General features: G+C 46.4%; 1 protein-coding gene across 4 annotated transcripts in view; it reads right to left on the bottom strand.

The window, feature by feature from the left end:
• Positions 1–23,299, bottom strand: part of INF2 (inverted formin 2) — a 40,627-nt gene extending 17,328 nt beyond the window's left edge. For 3 of the 4 annotated variants that reach the window (XM_085580832.1, XM_085580834.1, XM_085580835.1), the window contains exons 1-7: positions 23,166–23,299; positions 4,646–5,054; positions 3,239–3,354; positions 2,514–2,673; positions 1,699–1,732; positions 529–670; positions 277–418 (exon numbers count right to left, since the gene is read on the bottom strand). In XM_085580832.1, the coding sequence (XP_085436958.1) occupies positions 277–418; positions 529–670; positions 1,699–1,732; positions 2,514–2,673; positions 3,239–3,354; positions 4,646–5,039 (988 nt within the window). In that variant the 5' untranslated portion in view covers positions 5,040–5,054; positions 23,166–23,299. Of the gene's footprint in view, positions 1–276; positions 419–528; positions 671–1,698; positions 1,733–2,513; positions 2,674–3,238; positions 3,355–4,645; positions 5,055–20,365; positions 22,554–23,165 lie in introns of those variants that run through there. The other variant, XM_085580833.1, reaches the window with a different exon arrangement.
• Between the last annotated feature and the right edge of the window lie 247 nt (positions 23,300–23,546).

Below are 23,546 nucleotides of genomic sequence, written 5' to 3'. Positions count from 1 at the left end.
GGATGCCAGTGAGGACAGATTCCCACTGACTCCCATGAGCCAAAGCTCAGGGATTTACCATTAAAAGAAGACTGGGAATCCCAAACTACTGCTAATGTGGCCACCCACATGGATGAACCTTCACTTGACCTTATACAGAAGGCAGAGCTTTGTCTCACTTCTGTTCACCTTTCACCAAGTCCCACAGATTATTTCCTGCACACTGGGGGAAAGACTTTTATGGGACAAGGGAAAACAAGAGGAGTGTGCAAGGCTGGATGGATACGTCATTCTTACTGTCATTGGCGAGTAAAAGGGCTCTGTTCACTACGGCATCCAAGGACTCCCAGAGCAGGAGGCTGGAGTGATGAGAGGGCTCCAGGTGCAGCAGGCTCTGCAGGATGGACAGCAGCTGGACAGAGACTGGAGAGCGGCTCACCTGGAAGACAGAGCAGCTTCTGTCACAGCAAGGCTGGCTCCCAGCAAAGTTTAAAAAAAAATTAACTTGGCCATTGTGGGGCCTCACACCCCATGCGAGGGGCGACTTACTTTGTTGAAGAGAGATGAAAAGACCTCATGATGATCATTCATGTTTATGCCATCACATATCCTTAATAATTCCTCATCATCCTCTATTTTGAACTCCTCAAATGTGTCACACTGGATAAGCAGATCCTCCTCCTCGATGTCTCTGCAATATTATAGCATTTGTTTTCATTGGAGAGCCCTTCACTAATTTTCAGATTACTGTTTTTGTTAAGTGGCTTTTATCTCTTTGCCTCTTGGACTCAGCCAGTTGGTGTTGAAAGTACCCAGCTCTGCATGATTTATAAAGGATGAGATGCCACCAGTGCATCCCTTCCTGAACAGAATGTACCTCTTCCTACAATCAATACATACAAAGGAATGAGACTTCTCATGGCATAACTTGGCCCAGCACAGGCTTGCTATGGAATTCTCCTTGGAGCTGTAACATCAGAGTGGCATTCTGACCCTTTTGCAACCAGGCTGCCACCTTCATTTTTTTAAAGTCAAGACTAATGGAAAATATTTCAGTGATGTTTTTTTTTGAAAAGCCTCCTTCTCTGTTATTCAAAACTGGATTTTAAAAAGCACAGACACTGTAAATCTGACTTTTTCAGTACTCTCAAGACCACACAGTGTTAGAATTTTACAGCTTCTGCTCTAATAAAATATTTTCTCTTCCCTAATTTTTTATGGTGTTGGATTGAGCAATTCCAGTTACATGAATAAATGCAACTCACATAAACTGCATTTTAGAATTTATCACAGATGTTTCTGATAGAACATAATTTTTAAATTACATTCAGATATACATTAGTAAATTGTTTTAGCTGGATGCTTTTGGGACCAACAGCAGCAGTGGTGTTGAACACAGCAAGCTGCTCAGTGAACCCACAGCACTGCTTCAGATTCAGTCTGAAGCAGCCTCAATGAGGACATTGCTGCTCCATCTGTGCCCAGAGCTCTGTGCATGCCATCTGTGCCAACAGCTGTCCCTGTGACACTGTGGTTGGCAAGAGCATCTCAACACTGGCCAAGTGCCTGTAGCTCCCATGAAATGGGTGCACACAGGCATGGTCCACTCCACCCAAGAACACTGCACTTCACACAACAGAAGGTTGGGTAAGTATTAAGTTTCCAAAGCTACTTCACTGTGAATCTAATTTTAAAGAAAATTTAAGTAGAGACCCTTACCTTAGCTTGTCTAAAACATCCAACAGCTGAAGCCCTGGTAGGTGTAAAAAAAAATATATAGTTGCATTATGGCCCACTTAGTACTTATTTGTTATGATCTTTATATATGTTATGCTCATAAAAACTTTTTGTAGAGAGAAAAAGTGAAAATATCTTCAGATGGCTCTATCAAAATGGGTAGAGTCATCTGGTAAATGATGAGACACCATATCTGCAGCACCTGTGTGAACCACTGCACAATCCCCCTGGGGTTACTGAGTGACACGGGCACTTTTGAGGCATGTGACCTCAGCCCAAATTAGATATTTAAAATCAGTCTGATACCATCAAATGTCCCTTGATCTCCATGGAGAGAAATGGAGCCCAGGCTCATCAACTCAGATGCACCCAGCATGTGAGGTGAATACCAACAATGGTACCTAGGAGCCTGGGATTCTAGCAGCTGGAAAGTTCTGAACCATGGGAAAGCCTCTGTGGCTCAACTGAGTAGACACAGAGTGAAGAAATTTTATCAACTCTTACAAGTAGTTGCAATATATAGAGATGTGATGGTTGGTTATAGAAATGCTCTGAAGAAGCTCAAGTGATACAGTGCTGCTGGGATTCCAGAAAAGATCAAAGCTATGGAAAAGCAGCAAAGTAAAAAAAAAAATCTGTTGACAGAAAGGCTGTTGATAATAAAGGTCAAAACACAGAAGAAAATTAGTATTTGCAGTTTTGCTCCCCAGCCTCTCCAGACACCTTATGGATACATCTGAAAAAACCCCACTTGGTCACTGACTTTCTCCAGGGAAGGGTGTAACAAACATCCTTACCTATGAACTCATTCCTGATTTGTGTCCTCGTTCTCAGCTCTTCTTTCCCCAGGATGATGGCATTGATAGCACTCAGCAGTGTCACCATGTATGGCACGTTGTCTGTGTTGGACAGCTCGTTCATTATGATGCTGAATCGATACTGCTGGTTCTTCACACTCTGTGGGTAACACAACTGATACTATCACAAGGATGGTCTATACACACCTAAATCCCATGACTGTGGGGCAGGCTCTCAGATGGAATTAGCATCTGGAATCCTCAGTTTATTCCACTGTCAACAGGACACGAAGACATGGGTAAAAGCAGCACTCCTGCATTATGGAGCAGGGGCTGGCTGGCACAGAAAGTCCTTGGAAACACCTCCTGGATCCCTTTCTGCTTTCTGGTAACTGATGCATGTACCTGAGCTCGTGGGCAGTGAAACCTGTGGATGTGGCACCATTTATTCTGGTGATCTGGTGGTGCTTTTGCTGCCAGAAAGCACCTTGTGGTTGGCAGTCATCTGTCCACACGAGTCACAGAACAGCACCGCAGACCTACACTGACCACGAAAAAATTCCTACAGCTTTCACCTTATAAACCCCTACTTCTCTTACCAAAACAATGGTACCCCTACTTTCTGTTACCAAAATAAACTTTATTTCCACCCTTTTCTGTGGTACATGGATGTGTCTGCATGGATCAAAGCCGAGCCATTCCTCCTACTCCAACCAAACACTTGCCTTGTAATGGTCCAAAGCATCCAGAGCCAAAGAGTGGCCATCTGATGAGTAAATGCACAGTGCAGCCAGGAGCTCAAATATTTGCTTTTTGACCATGACATTAGTTGTGTCAAGTGCTGTAGGAAAAACAGAACAAAACAAAGCAGAATTTATATTGACATTAATATTCTGAATCTCAGTGTCTTCTGCTACACGAATTATGAGCAGTAGTAGAAAAGAGACTGAAAGAGGGGACGCATTACAGTGGAAGATAGGAAGAGAAATATCTTAATGTACAGATATCTCATCCCAATAGCATTATGTGATGGTAAATTCTAGTGGGAACAGTAAATGCTACAGGTATCCCATTGGCATTTTGGTGCAGCTTGTAGTTATTAATCTTTTCCATGTCCCAGCGACATGCTGCAACAACAGCCAAGATTTTTCAGCACTCACAAAATTTATTTCCCATTTTCACATATGGCTATCTTCTAGAACAGCAGATAAACAATTTTCTTTGATTAATGACTCTTATTTTTTGTGCAGAAAAGCTCAATATGCATATGAGTTAGAGCAATTGTTCCAAGGGGTCCCATGCATTCCCTTTTCGCATTACTCTTTCTCTGTGAGCCCTGGGAGCTGTTGTGTTTTTCCTATATTAGAGCACAAAGAAGCTCCAACACTGAAAATCCAGGATACCCCCCGGTTTTCACAGTACAAAAATGCCAGGTTCATATTTTATATAAGGTAAGAAAACACAGGCTGAAGAGGAAAGAAGGGGACTTCAAAACTGAAGAGGGAAGCAAGTCAGCTTTCAGACTAAATGCATTTTCAAAAGCTATTAATAATGGTTTCTGGGTACAGAAGTTATTCTTCCAGCACCATTAAGTGCTGTATAATAAGTCCTACATAAGATGCCTGATGAATTTCAAAGCTAACAATGAGCCAAGTGAATGGCAGGAGAATGTAAGTGGTGTTACCCACAATGTTGCAAGAGGAGCAGAGTGAGCAGCACAGAGAGCAGGCTCTCTTGAATGCAAACATGCCACTTTCCCTCCTCTTTACAGGCTACAAGACTTTAAGCCCTTTCAGTTCCTTTCCTCTGCCCTTGGGGCTCTCGAAGACTGAATAGCAAATGTCTGCTGACAAGCAAAGGGTTGAAGATTTCTCATGCCTGTATACAGATAAGGCTGGGCTTATTACCAGCTTCTCAGTAAACTATGACAATAATTGTGTGGAAACAGCACTGGGTGGCAAAGGCAATGGGATTTCATAGCAGTTTTATTTTAAAGAAGAAAATCATCTCATTAATCACTTGTGACCAACCATTTCCAACTAGCCTGGTGCAGGGCAGGAGGATAAGCAACAGGAAAATGCCCCCCTCCCAGTGCTGCATGTGATGGATGAAGCAGGAAGGCGTCTCCTCACCTTGGAAGAGTTTTCTGACGTAGCCCTCGTTGCTCACAATGTATTCTATGCCTTTGTGGGAGTTCATGACCGCTCGCACACAGCTAATGCAGGTGAGCTGAAGCAAGGCATCAGATATCCTGGCCACTCCTCGCCCCGACAGCCTGTCCAGGGCCTCCAGGAGGAGATCCAGCCCGGACAGCTCCAGGAACTGAACCATCCAGGCATCGTCGCTGTTCTCCAGCCTCTTCCTCAGCCCAGAGTAGTTCACCACTGAGGGCATTTGCAGGAGGCGGATGCACAGCTCTGGCTCTGCATTTTCCAGGTTGGCCTCTGACTGGTCGGTCTCCTGGGGTCCGAGTTTCTCCTTCAGGGCAGCCCACTTCTTGTGGGCACCTTCCTTTTTGGCTGACATTGTGACTGGCTTGTTCTGAAAGAAAAGACAAAGTGAGAAGTTTGTCTGGAATACCAAAAACGATCCAGTAGACTTGCTTTTTATCCAGTAATTGGAATGTAAATCCCAACTACAGCAGGTCCCAGCTCTCCAGCATGTAGGGCATACACTGGAACCAGTCCTGTGTTGAAGAAACTCACTATATCCCCACTTCAACCACACACATTACATTCAGCCTCTCAAGACTCTGTGGAGAGACTTTTAGCACATCCAGGCCAGCAAATACAGCTTTAAAAGTAGCCAATTTGCAGCAGTCAATTGCCACTACCTATTTTCATGCAGTGAAAGGAAAAGGTTGGAAGCAGCATTATCAGCTCTGATCTCCTAATGCCCATTAAACCACTTCAAAATCTCACTGTGCTGGAGAGGCTGTGCAGTTTCTAAGAATTTGTAATGGGATGGAGAAATCATTTTGAGCATATCCTGCACATAAGAGCATCTGATTACCGTGTTCCTTTTTCACTTTGTTTTCTTGGGACTGATGTTGAGGTTGATTTTATAGCACTCAATCCCTTCCTGCCTGCTGCAATTGCAAATATGTTTGTACACATGGTGTTTATGCCTGATAGTGTGAGAGCCTGACAGGCTGTGAGTGCAGGTACAGCAGCAGGAGGCTGGCTACAAAATCAGCAGAGCACTTTTCTGGAGATGGGGAGCGATGGCCTGCCCCCCTGGAGAACATGGCCTGTCCAGCCAGGCCATCAGCAGCAAGGAAGGCCAGGAACTGATTCAGCACAGAGAAACTGCAAAGCCAAGTGTAACTCTTGGTGCCAGATTTTATGGTTTTAGGCAGGAGGGATCAAGTCATACAATGCAGGTCCTTTTCAAAGCTGCATGCAATGGCTCTGGCCACTGAGATTAGCTCAGTTGGTCACAGCACCATGCTAATAATGCCAAGGCTGTGGATTTGATCCCCATATAGGCTGTTCACTTAAGAGTTGGATTTGATGATCCTTGTGGGTCCCTTCCAACTCAGAATATTCTATGAATCTGTGATTCTGTTTTAAAGCTGAATTACTCCCACAGATGACAGGTTGCCCCACAGAAATTGATGCTACCATCCTACCACACCACCAATACCTCTGTTCCCCATGGCTGCTCAGCCTGCAAAGAGCTCAAAATATCCTGGGGCCAGTTGGCCCCAAAACTCAGCACTTAGGGGACTGAAGAGATTATAGGAGACTCTTATTTTCCCTCCATAGCTCAAGCACAAGGCTTTCTAGGCCAACAATGACTAGAAAAAAATGCTTGAAATATCTAAACTAAGTAATCTCCAGAAGGTTGTTTTGTTTTTTTTTTTTCCCCAAAAACCTAAGATAAAGGATGGACCCTTTACACTGGTTGGAAAAAAATCTCATTTTAAAGCCTGCTTGTGATTTTTCCTGGAGACTGTGCCATTGAGAAAGGTCCTGGCTCCTTCCCTGCAGCAGAGCTGCATGGCTTCTGTTTTACCCAAAGAATCATTCTGGCAATCTCCCCTTGGCAAATATACAGCCAAAAAATTTGCTCACTGATTAGTGACAGGCATGATATTATAGGCCTAAATATGCCTCTTGGAAAGATGCAAAGTGTGATGGGGTAGGACACCTGAAAAATTTCTCTGAGAAAATGTGATGGTGGGACTTTCTGGCAGGTCACAGCATCAAAGTCTGCACTCAGAGGTCAAAGGGGTGGAAGAGTTAGCAGGGTTTGGTGACAGAAAATCCATTTAGAGAGCTCTGGAGAAACTCTCTTGCAGAGTTTTCTTTTGCTTCAGTGGGAAAGAAGCTGGCCAAGCACCCAGTTGCTCCCTGTTCTGTTAACTGAAAAAATGATGGTCACGATCCAAAAACATGAAGTGGCAAATATACCATCTGAGAACACACTGTACAGCTGAAAAGTGATAAAAAGGACCATAAAAAAACCAACCAAACCAATCCCCAAACAAACCTCCCTGCCAAAGCACAGGCTTGAGTTTCCAAGATTTGTCATCACTCCCTGCAGTCCAGAGCCCTTACTCACTCTTGGTAAAATTCTTTTTGGGATTAGTCAACTCCAGTCCCACCCCTGTATTCAAGCCCAGGAATCTGGGTTAGGCTTGATGCAAAGAAGAGAAATCCTTCCTCACTGGAGGGAGAGAAGCAAAAGTTTAAAGCCCCAGGTTCACAGCCCTGGGGATGGAGCAGCATCCTACACCTCTCACCAGTCATGAGGACTGCAAATCTACACTCAAGGGGCTGGAGAGGTCCACCTGCAGTCAAATTCTCCTCCAGGCTGTGCATGGAGCCCAGCCATCTCTTTCCAGAACTGGGGTCAAGCTGGACCTCCAGTGTAGGGCAGTACTGAGGACCATCTGACCTGGGTGCTGGTCAGCCCGTGGGGCTGCAGAAGCATCTGCCAACTGCAAGCTCCTCTTCTCTTGTGTGACTTCTTTTTATACTCAGCAAATCACTTTTTTCATTTGAACATGAATAAACATTTCTTATCCAGCCAGATAACAAGACAGGCTGACTTTTTTCTCCCAGATGTATGAATGCCTCATTAATTGTATTTGTATGATACTGTATCAGCTACAGCAAGTCAGTGAAATTACAACAGCGTTATTGACCTCAGGCTTAGCTGATTCCTGAAAATTAAGCTTCACCAGTGCAACAGGAGACAGGAAATACTGAGAGAGCATCCTGTTTACCAGCAGATTTGTTCTGAATTATCCTTCCCTCCCACCTGCTCTGCACAGATGTGAAGAGATGAGAAAGAGAACCGGGAAGCACCTCTCCAAACAGTCCTGGCTTGTGTTTTTATGCACCAAAATGAACAAATTGGATTGGTTAAATATTCTTCCCAACAGAGAGCACACCCTTTTTGTAGGAAAGCATAAAGGTAGCTAATGTATCTAATTGTAAAAAGGGAATAAAATAAACAGGAGCTGCATGATATAAATGGAAAGGAAATGAATATGGAGATGGCAATACGACTTTGCAGATGGTGTGATAAATCTGTTTACAAACACAGATGAGAGTGATATATTGTGAATGCAACATCTTTCCATATTTTCCACAAAGCAAAGTGTTGCAAAGATGTTCAGATACATCCTTAAAGGGCTGCTGGTTTTGCCTTTTATCTCTGCCCACAGGAGCTTGTTAGCAGGTAAATGATCTCAGCAGAGTGAGACAGACAAGGATTGAAATGGAACACATCTATCTGGCTGGCTCACAGAGGATATTTAGACTGTGTTGGCCAAGGGAAGGAAAGTGTCCTGACAAAACCAGACAGGACAGCTGAATACACCTCACCTTTTGCCAGAAGAAGGGGTGCTTTGCTTTTGGTTTCCCAGGGCAGAGAGGGGGCTGTGGTGATGGAAGCAGTGTCCCCAGTGCCTGTGTCTGACCGTGCCTGCAGCACCCACGCTCTGCCTCCACAGCTGCCTGCTCAGCACTGGGGCTGGGTGCTGCTCCCTGGGGCACAGCCTGACAGCGTGTCTGTGCTTGCTGCTGTGGGGACACTCACAGCCACAGCAAAGAGTCACAGAGTACTTTAGATTAGATTAAAAACCTTTAAGATCATTGACTCCAACCATTAACCCAGCACTGCCAAGCCCACCACTAAACCACGTTCCCAAGTGCCACATCTACGTTCCTTAAATACAACCCTCTCCTCATCTTCTTACCCTCAGAAGCTGGTTGGCCCTGATGGGGAATCACAGAATGTTAAGGGGTTAGAATGCACCCTAAAGATCACCTAGTCCCATTCCTCCTCCCATGGGCAGGGACATCTCCCACCAGACCAGGCTGCTCAAAGCCCCATCCAGCCTGGCCTGGATGCCAGGGCTGTGGCATCCACGACCTCTCTGGGCAACCTGTGACAGTCCTAGCTACCCTCACAGTAAAAAAGTTTCCCCTCTTTGAATCTGCAGTCGTTACTCCTTGTCCTGTCAGTACAGTTCCTGATAGAGAGTCTCTCTCTGGCTTCCCTGTAGGCCCCCTGCACATACTGGAAGGTTGCTGCAAGGTCTAAATGAGCATCAGTGTAAAAGTACTCTTAATTTTAGGAGGTTCCTTTGGGAAACATAAAGATATCCTGAGAGCTTGTGTTCTTGCACATGGCAACAGCAACATCACAATTCATGGTGCCAACTCTTTGGATCACTGCGTTTGTAGAGTTATAATGTTCCCTGCATCCATCCAACCTGGTCTGTAAAATTTTCTCCTCCTTTCTTTCTAAATCAGGTGCTTCCCAGATTCAGTTTTCTGTGCCTCTCTGTCCTTCAAGTCCACTCCTAGGGAGATGACATCTGTGGGAGATAAATCAGGGTACATCAATACTTCCTCCATCCTGTGAAGCTGTGGAGAACAGAGCTGCACAGCACAGCTTTCAGTCTAAATTATTACATGCCTCCAGGATGACACGGATCACAGCAAGGACTGGGGAGGACATGTAAAAAGAGATTTCTCAGGGCAGCTAAGCATAATTGAGTGAAAACAAAAGGGAGGAAAACTGCAGGTCAAACTATCCTGATTTTTTGGGGATCAGATCCATTGCCTATGTAGAAGAATAGGACTTGGGGGCTGGTGTGTGTAAGGGGGAACAGCAGCTCCTTGCTGCCCTTTGAAGAACTCTGGGAGCATCCCAATCCCACATGCTGCCCTCACAGCCCTCTGCCCCCCTCCACAAGACTGCCAGGGTGAGAAAAGCTCCTTTATGCTGCTCAGTCCTGCCTCCCTTCCATGCCTGTTCCTGGCACTCAGGAGCCTGTTCTGCCTGGCTGACTGCTAATGACAGGTTTCACTTCTGGGGAGCTCCAGTTTTCCCTCTGCTGCTGGGAATATGCCAAGCCTTTGTATTTTGCAACATGTCAGACTACTCAGTCCCTAAAAAGAAACAACATCCTGGCTTTGTGCTTTCCAAAATCACTTCTGGAAGTGTGATGTGCTTCCTTCACCTCACGTTTTGCTTTCATTTGTGCTGTTGTTTTCCTGTGCAGCGTCGGAAGAGCTCACCCACATCAAGGCCAACAAACCACCCTCCCATGCACCAAGATGAGTTGGGGAAAACCACAGATCTCTATTTTAGACACCAACCTGACCCCCATCAGTGTTTGTAGGAACCAGCAGCATTTTCAGTCTCCCAGGGCAGCATGGTGGGAAATTTAGGCAAGCAAAGCAAAAGTATGGTTTGCACAACAGACCTTGCCCCAGCATGCTAACCAAGTGCTGCTCCATCCTCCTGCTGCCATGGCCAGCGGCCTCAGTAGTCTTTAGATCTACATATTCTGTATCAGAGGCCAGAATGTGTGATTTATGATCAAAAAATGAAAGGTTTTGGAATGAGTGCCCACTCTTGCTCTTCAGTACTGAAGAAGGTCTCTGGCACGCTGTGCTGTGCTTTGGCACAGCCTACAGGAGCTCTCACAACACAACCCAGGTCAACTGTGGCCTCAGCAGTGCTGCAAACCATTATGGGGAATATTTTATCTTTAGGAAATGAGGGAGCATGGACACACACCCTGCTGCAGCTGGTGGGCAGGAACTGTGCCATCCACACTCCGACTGGGCCTGGCACTGGGCTGGCAGTGGCTTCTGCTGGCAGCAAATTCCCAGAAAAGAACTTCAGTGCATTGACAAACAGTGGCCACACTGGTATAAATTTGTATGTATTTTGCCAGTATAGCTTATTCTTTCACAAATAAAGGAAAAACATGGTTCTGATTCTGTCCCGTTCACCACTATTAGGATGCCACGTGCCAGCACAGCTTTTCTCTCCTGGGCAACTACAGACTACACTATTGTGTGATGTCTCACAAAATGGGTAAATGTGTCCATTCAATATGTATTGGTAGCACTGGAGTTGCACCAGGTTTAACCCAACCATACAAAAAAAAAAAAAAAAAAAAAAAAAAAAATTGCCGGTGCCTTCTTCCTCAGTAAATAAACAAATTTCTCATTGGGCTGCTGAAGGACCACAAACAAATCCAGCTCAAGTGAGATGCTCAAGGACATTTATGTCAGGATCTTCAATGGCCTCTAAACCCTTATTTATAGCAGAGGTTCCATGAGCTTAGCTTCAAATGAGTTTGAAACCACTCTTTGTTACTATAAGTGTGAAGATACAATAATCACTTCCCTTAACGTGGTGAGCCAGCTTTAAACCAGACTGGTGCAGCTGTCAGATTTTGTTTCTGTAATGGCCACTGCCAGTTGTGGGGGAGGGAAACTGTGTGAGTGCCCAGTCAGACCAGTATCAGAAGCTTCCCATGGTGGGTATGAAGCCTGGGCACCCTGATGTGCCACCACAGCCCTTGGCAGGCACAGCAGGCTCCACGCTGGAGGGATGTGAGTGGTGGCCAGCCCCCAGCTGGGCTGCACCAAATGGGGCCACCAGTGCTTCACCCCAGTCCTTCCCCACTGCTGGGAGCCAGAGACACATCCTGACTCCAGCCAGAAATGAATGGACTTGGGTCCAGATCCCATGAAAACTCTGATGGGAGTAAGGTGGGTCTGGAGTCCCATCAATCCCCTGCTCCATTGTCCACATGCTCAGGCAGGAGCAGCAGCTCCATCTACCAGTGATTTCAGCACCATTCAGCATTTTGGGATGCAATTTATTATTATCATTTGGGGCCATGTGAGGAGCAGAAACTGTTACCCAGCAACACGGACAATGCAATGGTAACTTTCTAAGACTCTTGGCTTCTGCTCTGTGGGAAGCTGTCACACAAGCAGATATGAGAGCCAAAATCCTTTTATTGCCTTTTTTTTGTTGTTGTTGATGTTTTAAAAAATCTCCCCAGGATGCCAAGAGGACAGAGAAAACTGTCAGAAGGAAGAATTCCTACCTCAGAGCTGAAGCCAAATGATTCCATTGCCTCTCCCACATGGAAGGATACTTCTCAACAAGTTGTGTGATCCTTCCCTTCCCCAGCCAGCTCCTTTTCTCCTTCTCTCATCAAGCAACCTTTAGTCAAGATACTGTAAATCCCCAAATGAGTGTCTTTATAATTCACACCCTCTAAGAAAGTTCAACAGGATGTCAGTGTCTGATAGCATGCAAATACCACCCTCCAGTAAGGTCCAAGAAGTGACTTTTCTGTAACCTCCAGGGAAGGCATTTGCATGTCATTTGTCACCCTCATTCACCCTGTGGGTGTCACTTCCCAGTGGGCTGGGAAGGTGGGAGCCTTGCCCCCACTCCATGTCCGAGTCCCAATATGAAAAAGCACTCCTGCCATGGGGTGACCCAAAGCAGGGAAATCACCAAAGCAGGGCAATGATCTGGCAAAGGAAAGGAAAAACAATGACAAGGAAAAAAGAGAATGCAGGGTGGTCAGGGTGGTGGGATGGAGAGCACGGGTGTGGGTGGGGACAGCCCCTTGCCTCTTGCATAAGCTGTGCTGGGTTTTCCAGCTTTGTGGCACCAGAGCTTTAAACAGGGCAAGACCTCAGGGGTCTTTGCAATGCTGGAAGAACCAGGGCAGCCTAAAATACTGAGGATGTCTAACCCAAGGCTGCTACCCTAGGAGAGGGGCCACATGGCAAAGGATGGGAGCTGGGAGCTCAGGCAGTGTCCTCTGGACCGAGCTCACTCAGTCACAAGAATTCTGCTCTCATTGGGCACCACTAAGGTCCTGCTGAGCTCCAGCCCAGCTTTTATGGGCTGAGCAGGCTCTGAAGACATTAAAAGCTCTTTTCTACAGAAGATATCTCTGTGCCTTTCTGGTTGATATTTCATGTAAAACTAGTTTGTGAGCCACAGCTGCAAAATGCATCCACTCAGCCTCTTGGGAAGTGTTAACTGAAACCCAGTCATTATTAAATTGTGAATATTTCAACATGGCCTATTTCAGTATAAGCCTCCTGTGTAGCTCAGGGGTAGCAGTTAGGCTTCATATGTTTATTTCTTACTCTGTGAGGTTCTACCCTGAACTGAACCTCCCAGATCAAAAGTTGGAACCCACATCAAGAGTCTTCCTGCCTTAGGTGGGAAACTCCAGCCTTGTGTGCATGAGCATGACTCCACCAATATTAGAAATACATTGATCTGTCTACCCTTAAGTCCAAATTCAGCTGGCCTTTAAGAGAACCAAATTGCCCCCATGCTTTCTAATTAAAACAGTTTTGTCATAACAATGTAATGTCCAGGGAAATGACTCTGCATAATTCCCCATCCTGCCATAGGAAACACTCTGGGGGTGTGCCCATACAATCCAAGGCTATTGTTAATTCAGGATGGGTTTTACAACAGCAAATGAATGTCCCTTTACATTTCATGCACTCCTGAAGTGTAATCCCCGTGTTCAAAAGATTAGTCACTAATCTGGCTCTTGAGAGCAGGACCAGTCTCACAGCAGGTTTTAGGGGAAAAAAATTAAGAGGAAAAAATCCTGCAAAGAAAGGATTGTGATGGTGCAAATTCGTCCTTGAAAACCATGGAAGCAACATGAAAGGTTATTAATCAGGTCCCATTACGTTTCATCTGAAGCCTGGATCTGAGAAATATTACAGAAATGTTTCTCCTTTTAGAAAGGTTCCATCATTTCTGACATGAAAAAACCCCACCCAACAAAATCCCACAAAAAAAAAACCAAAAAAAAAAAACCAAAAACCCCAAAAGTAAAAAAGCAGAAGTGGAGAAATTGGGCTGAAAAGCAGGAAAACCAGCTCTCAGGCTGCACTGCTCCTCTGCAGGCCACATGAACATGAGCTTTCAAGTTGCTCAGAAAGAGGGCTAAATGGTTTTCCCCCAGTAAATCAGCCCAATTTTACTCCAATATTCTAGCAGACGATTTGATGGTTCCTCTGAATAGTAACTACACCAAAATCAAATAGATTACATCAAGAATTAAGAATTTATTTCCATGCTAGGTCAAGTATAGCAGAGATCCTCTAGTTTTTGAGTATCACTCTGCTGCCTCTGAATCACAGTGCACTGGCTTGACTGCCCACATGGCCAGTCCACAAAATTCAGAAATCCAATTAAACAGACATAAATACAACCCATTTGCCTTAAGGAATTGGATTATTCCTAATTACAGCAATCAGTGTCTTCTCGCTGTTCTACATTTCTGTGACAAATTTATTCCCGTGCCAGTGTCTTTTCAAGGAAGTCATGTCAAGGGTTTTGGAAAGGGAACACCCAGCTCATTTTGGGCTGGCAGAGACCTGTGCCAGCCAGAGGTCTGCTGCAATGGCTCTTTCTAGGTGATCATGTCTAAAATCCCTCTTCTCACTAAACATCAGCACAGATGTTATTCAAGAATGCAAGGTGCAGTATTCACTTCTGCATCTCTGTGATGGATTTTGTTGGGTATTCTGGCATCTATGGGACCAGTGATAACTATATGTCTACAGGGGAAAAATTAGGGAAATAAACTTGGATAATGCAATTTCTCTGTTCATTTGAGAACTGAACTCTGAGTTAAGTAAGCAGAAGGACCAGAGTCAAACAAAGTGTTAAAATGGCACTGAAGGGGAATTAGGCATGGATGAAGACATACAAATTTAGGGAGAGAACAAAATAAAATTTAAGGGAAGAGTTAAATCCTACCCCTGCCCACAGGACCTCTGACTTTTGCAACACGACCTTATGCACTGCGTACAGCAGGAAATGCCAGAAGAGCTACTGGGATGTAAATGGGGTGAACTAATAATGACCTTCCCAGGTATTGGGACAGCATAGTGACAACAGTGACAGCAGCCAGTTTGCTGCCTTGTGGGGAGCAGAGACATCTGAGCATCCCCAGGAAACCACGGGAGCGAGACAGGAACTGCAGAGCTGACTGCTGCTGGCTCTTACTGAATTTCTCTACTCTCCTTGAAGACTGACATCTCTCCAGCTCTCTGATTGCTTTGTGGCTGAATGCATTCACTTTAGAGGATGTTAAAAGGAGGGGGGAAAAAAGCCTTCTGAAGTAGTCTTTATCTGATGAATACTTCCGATAACAAAAATAAAGGACTCTGCAACTGCCAGTAGCATATTTCTGGGAACTGTATTGAATGGGGCTGATCTGCTTAAAACATCCATAACATTTGCTCTGCAATTCTTTTGATAGGAATATTCTGCAAGAAAGAAACATGGGGAGGGTGTTTTGGGGAGGGTGCTTCCACCTGAGGAGATTAAACCATGAGCTGTGAGGAACCTGGAGCTTAATTTGGAAAGGTGTTGACAAAAATCTCTGCCAAAACCCCAAACTGCACCAGCAGTTCTGCCCAGAGCACAGAGCCAGGTTTCCAAAGGATGTATGTGCTCCTAAGCATAGGTAAGGTGCCTAATATTTGTTTATTTATCCTGCATACGTGTAGTGCACCCGTGCTAAGCCTGCAGGGGAACAGCTTAGGCACTGCCAGGATAAAGGGTGCCACGGCAGCTGAACTCTGCTCCTTGGTACACATCCTGGTGCTGCAACAGCAAAAAGATGTAATTACAGAAAAAAGACCTTCTGAGCCCTGCCCCAGAGGAGAGAGGCAGGCAGCTCCTGTCCAGGGTTTAGCTGTGTCCTTCCAGCACAAGCACAAACCCTCCCCACCTGCACAAGGGTGAAGATCTTCAGGCAGGCAGGAGCTCTTCCCTAGGAACCAGTTTGATGCTGAAGGCCCACAGAGGAAAGGGTTGAGGGCATCACTAAGCCAAAGAGCTACCCACTGACATCCCTTCTGAACAAAGCTACCAAGACACCAGAATGGTGCAGAAGGAGGAAGTGTTTTCCCAGCTGTTCTCCAAACAGGTTGCAAATGCGATTCCCTCCTATGGGATCAGCTTTTCCATTCAGCTGCTGCTGAATCACAGGGGTTGGTATCTCATCTGGTGAACAGCCCAAATGCAAACATCCTGAGTGTTTTTGTTCAGATAAGGCTGACCACAGCCAGGATTCCTAATGGCATGGGCAAAGCAAGTATTGCACACATTAAGAACAGCCAGGTACTGCCAGGTACTTTTCTGCTTGCTTGTGTGAATATGAACATTACCAAGGGTAATGAGAGAACCTGCTCAGCTGCTAATTCAAAAAATTAAGCATTTGAGCTGTTTAAAACAAATCCTTGAAAAAGGTTGGCTTAGCATGATTTCAACATTAATCCAATCCCAGAGATGCCTTCAGAGTATTTTCTCTGCTGCTGGGTAAAGAAGTTTGAAGAGCCTATTTTATAACACAGTAATCCTAAAACATTAACGGGTTTAACCTTTCATTTTGCTGCACTACTAATTCCAGCTGTTTTGAGAGGGCTTAAAATTGTCCCCTTAGATACTAACTTTCCAGTTCCAGCTAAGTCTTTGTATTAATGTGAAGAGATTTTAGTACGGCCCAACCAACTGGGGATCATGGGAAAGGTCTCATGCTTGGTCAAAATAACCTTACTACACAGGCAGGATACTTAATGATTATCATTTTGATCCTTTTCAGTTTCTCCTTATCACTTTAGATACTGTTTTGTTCTTTGCAAACAAATCGGTTCTTCAATCACATCCTCAGGTTTGCATAGTCCAAAGAGTTGCAGTGCTTTATGCCAGCTGAACATGTGGCTGTCATTAATCTTCAAGAGGAAAATCACTATATTTGTCTGATAAGTTAATATACAATGAATATTAGGATATAAATTTATAAGTGATTCATCTCTTCACATATGGCTTGCTTTCTTACACGTGTTATCAGAACAGGGGTTTGGGAATTACAGGCTTGTAAATCAATTCAGCTTTGTGTTAGTCTTTTCCCTTCCTTTTTAGATAAATAGAGGCCTTATTTAAGGCTTGCTAATGTTTATGGAGGTTCAGTCCATTTCCAGTAATGGAAACAACAAAACCCAAAATTTATCCCCAGGCTTATAAAAGAAGCTTCAGAACTGGATAAATATAAAATAACTCATGAATATTGGACAGCTTGTTCTGAAATGGGAAACTACAGCCCATCAGTGCATAAACAAGTGAGCACAGCCAGGCAGGCTTGGAAAGCAGCCTTCCAAGGGGGAAATGGAGCAGCTCAGCCAGTTTTCAGATGAGAGCTACTCAGGGAGCCTGCTGCCACATCGGCATGACACAAACCAGAAAGGAAGCAAGTTATAAAATGTATCAGGGAATAAAAACATTTGTTCCCCTGTTCATCTTCATGGCAGGCTCACATTTGCGCCATTTGTCGTATAAGTCAAGAAGAAGACACATTCACAAATACTTTCTAAATTGCAGAGCCCACTGCTGACATGACAGGTAAATATTGCATTCTTACAGTTTCTTACTCCGTGTGAACTTCTTTGCTCTGGCTCAGAGCAGATTTGCTTCACTGCATTGTGCACCCAGTTGAAAGTTAAGCCGACCAATTCTAAAGGATTTATCTTTTTTTTCTTTTCTAAATAGCAGAAGTAATTAATCTGCTTCAGAGAATGAATCAGCCTTTTCTGAGCTAGAAACACACAGAGGAGATTGTGGCTGTTTCTGGGGCAGGAGGGAAGCTTGCTCACACAGCTGTGGGCTGTGAGGGGGACAAACCCCAGAGCTGCACCCCAGAACCCCCCAGTGCCACCCCGTGCCCCCAGGGGACCCGCTGGGACAGAGGGAATGGGCTCAGCACTGCAGTGCTGATGGAAGAGATGAGCCAGTGCACAAGGAGTGGTCCAGGGAGGGCTGTGTGGCTTTGCCTCTCCTCCTGCAGCCCCTGCGTGGCACATCCAGCCTGCACCCACTCCTGGCAGTAAATCCTTTGGCAGCAGGGGCCATCCTTTTATTTAGGTGAAGCACCTTGATCTGGGCCAGACGGTGGGATGAGTTCATTTGCCACGGTTTGACTTCTCAGTAGGCTGTGGGAAGAAAAGCACTTCTCACAAAAGCTGCTGTCCTGTGCTATGGGAACTTCTGTTTCCAGCTGGAGCCTCTGTCAGAAAATAAAGCTAATGCTCAGCTCACTGCTTCCAGCCAATGCTCAGCAATGACTTAACAGAAAAGCAGGACAAGCAAAGAGCAGACAGCTCCCAGAAAGGGGAAGCCAGCAGAACACAAGCAGCACGGAGATAGCTGCCTCATTAAAAATAATGCAACTTAACCCACGGAGCTGAGCCTAACAGCGATGCCTTAGCTGCACTGACAAAAGCAGAGCTGCTCACCAAAACTATAAATTACTAAATAAATAAATCAATCAAGATGATGCAAACCTCATTCATTGATCTGGAGAAAGGAAAGGGGCTCTGCAGCTGCTGCTGCCCTGGGGGCTACTGCTGCTTCCCTCCCTTCATCCCCTCTGCCAGCCGGGGTGTGCTGGGGAGGGGCTGTGCCCCCAGCAAGGGAAGGGCTCCCCTTGCAATCCCCAGGACAGCAGTGGGGCCAGTGTCCCTCCCTCCCTCGGGAACACAGGGAAGGGGTGGGACAGGTGGCTATGGCTCCCTGTGCAGAGCAAATGGGACTGGAGCTCATTTGACCTCTGCAATGGCAAAATCACCAACACTTTCCATTTTAAAGTACCACTAAATATAGAGGTTCTATGGTTGCAGGATGCCTTCTTTCCCACACTTTCCTGGAGCAATCTCCACATTTCTCTGATGTCCTTGCTTGTTAAAATGTGACTCAGCTTTCCCATCTGGAAAAGTGGAGACCCACATAGTTTCAAGGTGGCCAGCTGCCACAAGTGATGTCCTATGTTAGCACTAGCCATCAGCCTGGGAGCAGCAGAGGCAACGATGGCTTTGCAAATTGGGTTTGGGGTAAAATCAGTGTCAGAGAGTCTGCAGGTACTCTGTGAGCAGCAATGCAAACCACCAGCTGAAACTTTCCTTGTGTACCTTGTGGGGAAGTCCTCAGCACCGAGGAGTGACTGAGGACACCTGCTCACAAACTGATGGAACAGCAGTGCAAAGAGCAAATCCCTGCTCTGGCCTCTAACATTCCACAAAATGAATACTGTTCACACCTCAGCTGAATAAAGGTCTGGTAAAAATAACAAGAGGGAAGTCAATGCCAAGTAGCACCATCTGGTGATAATTACTACAACCATGCCAAGTTCAACATCAGGCCTTACCAACTACAGCATTTGGCAGGTCTTCATTTGTCTGTTCTTGTGACACTGGACACAGTGCTGGAGCAATGTCCCTTCTGAAGCAATCTGTTTCTTTTGTGGTCATTAAACATTTTGGAGTCAGCTGAGTGACTCCAATGCTGGAATGAGGACTTCATCCACTGTCTCTCAGTCCTTTCTGGCTTTGTCTGGTGTCCTGTATCAGCTCAGCTGGTTTTTCAGAGACCTTGAAATACACCATCAAATGCTACAGAGCTTTTTGCAAACACTACTGCTTACTTAAGATTCTCATTGATCTGTGGCTCCAGCATTCCTAGTACTTTGAAATGTCAGCTCAGGTATTAAAATAGTAGAAACAGCTGAATCCATTAACAATATGTGTTCATTACATCAAACAGAAAACCCACCATGCTGTTAGATGCCCTCCTGATGCTTTCTGCAGATGTGAAAGGCTGACTGACAAAGCAGCAACAAATGTTCATCTGCCACATCACACAATCACTTTTAATTTTGGGCACTCCTGTAGATGCCAGGCAATGACTCAAGGCCTCATGCTTGAACCCCACACCCTATTTTCTTCTGTATTCAGTTTCATAAAATCACCTTATCTACCACTGGCATTATCTGGTAGCAGTCATAAAACTTATCTGTTGCTCATTATTATTTTTTCCTAGGAAAAAGGAGCCAGAGGATACTTGCCCTTGACAAGGAATCTGCTAGGCACTGAAAAGTCACTCAAATGCTTTTTTTAAGCATTCCCAATTTGTACTTCACTCCAGTCCTTAAAGCATGCCTGCAGAACTGGAACCACTGGAATGGTGTGACAGCCCCACACCAGACCTGTGAGCATGAAGCTGCCCTTCTTTAGAAGGAGACAGTCAAAACACAAAATTTGATGTGACTTGTTTCTGTCCCCAAATTTGTTCTTAGCATTTTGGTTGGCAGCACAGGACTGGAGAAATCTCAGTAAAATTAAAACAGAGATTGTTTGCCCATCCTGTTGCAGCACTTGGTGCTCTCAGAGCTTTTTCTAGCCATTGGGAGGGGAAGGCAACCTCTGCAAGACCAAGCTCATGAACACTGCATGATAAACTGCTCACAGGCAATGCTGAGAAACACTGGAATAAACCTGGGCTTGGTGGATAATGCCAAAGGGATTATGATATATTAGGTCAGAAGCAGGTAGTCATGCACTGAACATGAGGGGTATCATGCTGCAGTCTACCTTCTGCAAAATATTTAGATATTTTTCACCTAGTTATATAAAAAGCAACAATGTTAATGAATGGAGTAGGGATAACTCCTTATGTTTATCAGCACTTACCAACTGCAGTATTTTGGACTGAGCAGAGCTGGATTTGTCCAGTGTCACTGTGTGACCCCATGACCTGAGTTTGTTGGTTCAGTGGTATTTTCTTTGAATCATTATTGATAGACCTTCCTGCAAATATTAAGAGCAAGGATATTCAAGTGGGAGCTTAACCCAAGCTCAGACATGAGCACTGAGTTTGCCTGAAGTTCCTTCAGCTGTTTCAGCTTGATGAATGCTTAGCTCACTGCCCAACCTGCATTACTGTGCTGCAACCCACTGCTGAATTACACCCATCTTCTACTCATGGTTACAGTACAATGGTGGGGTTAAACATCCTCATCAACAGAATAATCACTGCAGAAAAACCCCACATCTAATAACTGATGCCATGGAAGTGAATTGGGTGGAAAGAAGGACAAAAGCAAACTTAGCTTGCTTTGGTAAGAAAAATTTTCTGCTCAGCTACTCTGGGAAAACTGTCCAGCATACCTGGCACACAAGACAGGGATAAAGTTCAGCTTACAACACATTTGAAGCCATTTTCTATCCAGTCCAGTGAAATCAGAAGTTTGCAAACAAAAGATAAAGATTTGTAATAAACAGAGTACAGACCTAGAAGGATCAGACAGACATTGAAATGGAAGGAGTCAGTCTGAGTCTAGCAGGGGTCACTACTGCAAGTGAGGGAGATTCCATCCTACTTAACTTCTCCCTTCATGACAGAGCAAGTGGGAGAAAGCTGAGGGAATACTGAACCAGCACAGAACATGGGGATATGCAATAAAAATGGGATCAACAGAATGACTGGAATACAATGAGAGCTGACAGCAGAAAACAAATGTCAGATGGACACCTGGAGAGGAAAATCTCAGCTTCCCACCCCCCATCACAGGACAGGAGGAGCCTGAGGAGGAGGTTAATTGCAGCACCTACCTGGTGAGGGATTTATTTCTAGGTGAGGTGTCAAAACATGAGAAGCACAGGACCTCTGAGTCCTGCAGCTCTGCTCATCCACAGGGAACTCGGAGATTAAGAAGCCCAGCTCAAAATTGCCAGGGATCAGCAGAAGCTGGAGCTTGCTTCATTAAAGCAGACAGCGAGTTGTAGCTTGTTTGGCATTGCACAGTAAAGAGAAAAGCATGCAACTCCTATTTCTACACAGATAAGAGAAAAGCACCGGACGGGGAGAATGAAGCAGACATAGTGCAAATACAAAGTAAGAGAAAGCCATATATCAGAGAAAGGATTATAATATAAGTTCAATTAAGGTGTGAAATTTCCCCTTCCCAGAAGGCTGGCAACAAATGAATTACAGTGGTGTGCAATAAGGCATAATATCATTCTGTGTTTAGATTTGCTGACCTGCCAGGTCTCTTCCTGTCCTACATATAGATTATCTTTTATACAATGGGTCTTGTACACTGCTTGCATTTTTTCAGCAATATTTTTGGATGACAGCCTAGAATGGGATTATTAACTTATAACAGGACAAAAAAAAAAAAAATCTCATATCCTCAGATTCTTGCTATCCCTTCCCCCCTGCCCTCTGGTATTGGCAGCCTCTGTTTCGTGGAAAAATAAGCTTAAGTGGATGGAAGAGGAATTAGATTAGTGGCCAGACAGCCCAAATTCTGAGCAAGTTCAGTAGGACAATGGCAACCTTACTGTAACTCTGCTGACTCCAACTTTCCTTTTCAACTAACTCAAGCCAGAAATTTGAGTTGCAGTCTACTAGGGAGCTTGGGGTGTTTTGCACTGTGTTTACCCAGAGAAATTCTTCAGTCTTAAGAATCCAAAAAAAGAACGTACAGTTCCACAGTGCTGATCTGGTACAGGGAGGGACAACCACAAGCACCGTTTTGGGGTATTTCTTCTAAAATCAGTATGTCTGAGCACTCCTTCCCCACCCACGAGCTCTGGAATTCAGCTCTGTATACTGATGTTGCAAGAAGCTATTTAATCACTGCAGAGTTATTGAGCAGAGGGGAGGAAGAGGCTGGAGAGAACTATGTGGGAAAACCGGGCAGGACTTGGGAAACCTCGCCTGAAAACCACTGAAGAACAGAAAAGAATTCTACCAAATAAAAGCCTGAAAGTGGCCCAGCGCAGACGCAGGCACAGCATCCATCCACTCCGCGCTGGGAGATGCTCTGCCAGCCCTAGGCACAGAGGACCACATCCCGCCCGCACATCCCACCTGCAAGCCGCACACGTTGCACCCACACGTGCAGTGCGGCCCGCCTCACGCCCGTGCACCGCGCGGCCGCACCTGCGACCCGAACCACATCCCGCAGCGGCGACCCGAACCACATCCCGCAGCGTGTCCGAACCCCGCAGCGTGTCCGAACCCCGCAGCGTGTCCGAACCCCGCAGCGTGTGCCAGCGATGCAGCCCGGACCGCCTCCCACCTGTGTGCGCTCCACTCTCGCACCTGCAATCCCGGCTCCATCCCACTCACATTCACACCGCGCTGCTGCATCCGCAGCCCGGACCGGCTCCCACCTCTCCCGTGTACCCTCAAAGCGGCAGCGGGGCCCCGTCCCAGCGATGCTGCCGCACCTGCAGCCCAAACTGGGTCCCACCTACACTTCCCGGCTGCTGTCGCGCCTCCATCCCCCTGCGCTCTGCCATCCCTCCTGCGGCTCCGAGCCGCCCGGAGCTCCTTCCTCGGCGGCCGCCGGCCCGTCCCACCGGCCCGTCCCAGCGGGCGGCAGCGGGGCACGGCCGGCCCGGGCTGCAGCCCCCGGAGGGCTTCAGCCCAACTTCTCCCGATGCCGCTCCCGCGATCGCCCCCGGCGGAGCTCGGCCTTACCGCGGCGGCTTTCCTGCGGCGGGGACGGCACAGACCCTGCTGCGGGCAGGGACCCTCAGTGCCAGCGACCCTGCTGCGGGCAGGGACCCCGACGGGCAGGGACCCCGAGCGCCGCGCCCGCAGCCGCCGGGCTCCGCCGCCCGCGGGAGCCGCGCCCGGTTCCGGGGCGGGGCGCGGGCGGGGCGGGGGTCCGGACCGGCCCCGCCGGGGAAGTTTTGTCTCCTCCCGGCCGGGGGTTCCGCCGCGCCGCCCCAAACCTCCGTGCTGCTCGGCGTATTCCCTTGTCGGCCCCGCTGCCGAGTCCTGGTCTCGCCCTGGCAGATCGTCCCCGGGAGAAGAGCTGCCCGTCCCCCTCGCTGCAGAGGGGTGCTGCCCACCCCG

Source organism: Lonchura striata, chromosome 5 (assembly GCF_050655825.1).
Source record: "Lonchura striata isolate lonStrDom1 chromosome 5, ASM5065582v1, whole genome shotgun sequence".
In the NCBI taxonomy this organism is placed as follows: domain Eukaryota; kingdom Metazoa; phylum Chordata; class Aves; order Passeriformes; family Estrildidae; genus Lonchura; species Lonchura striata.
This window is presented reverse-complemented; position numbering and strand designations above follow the sequence as displayed.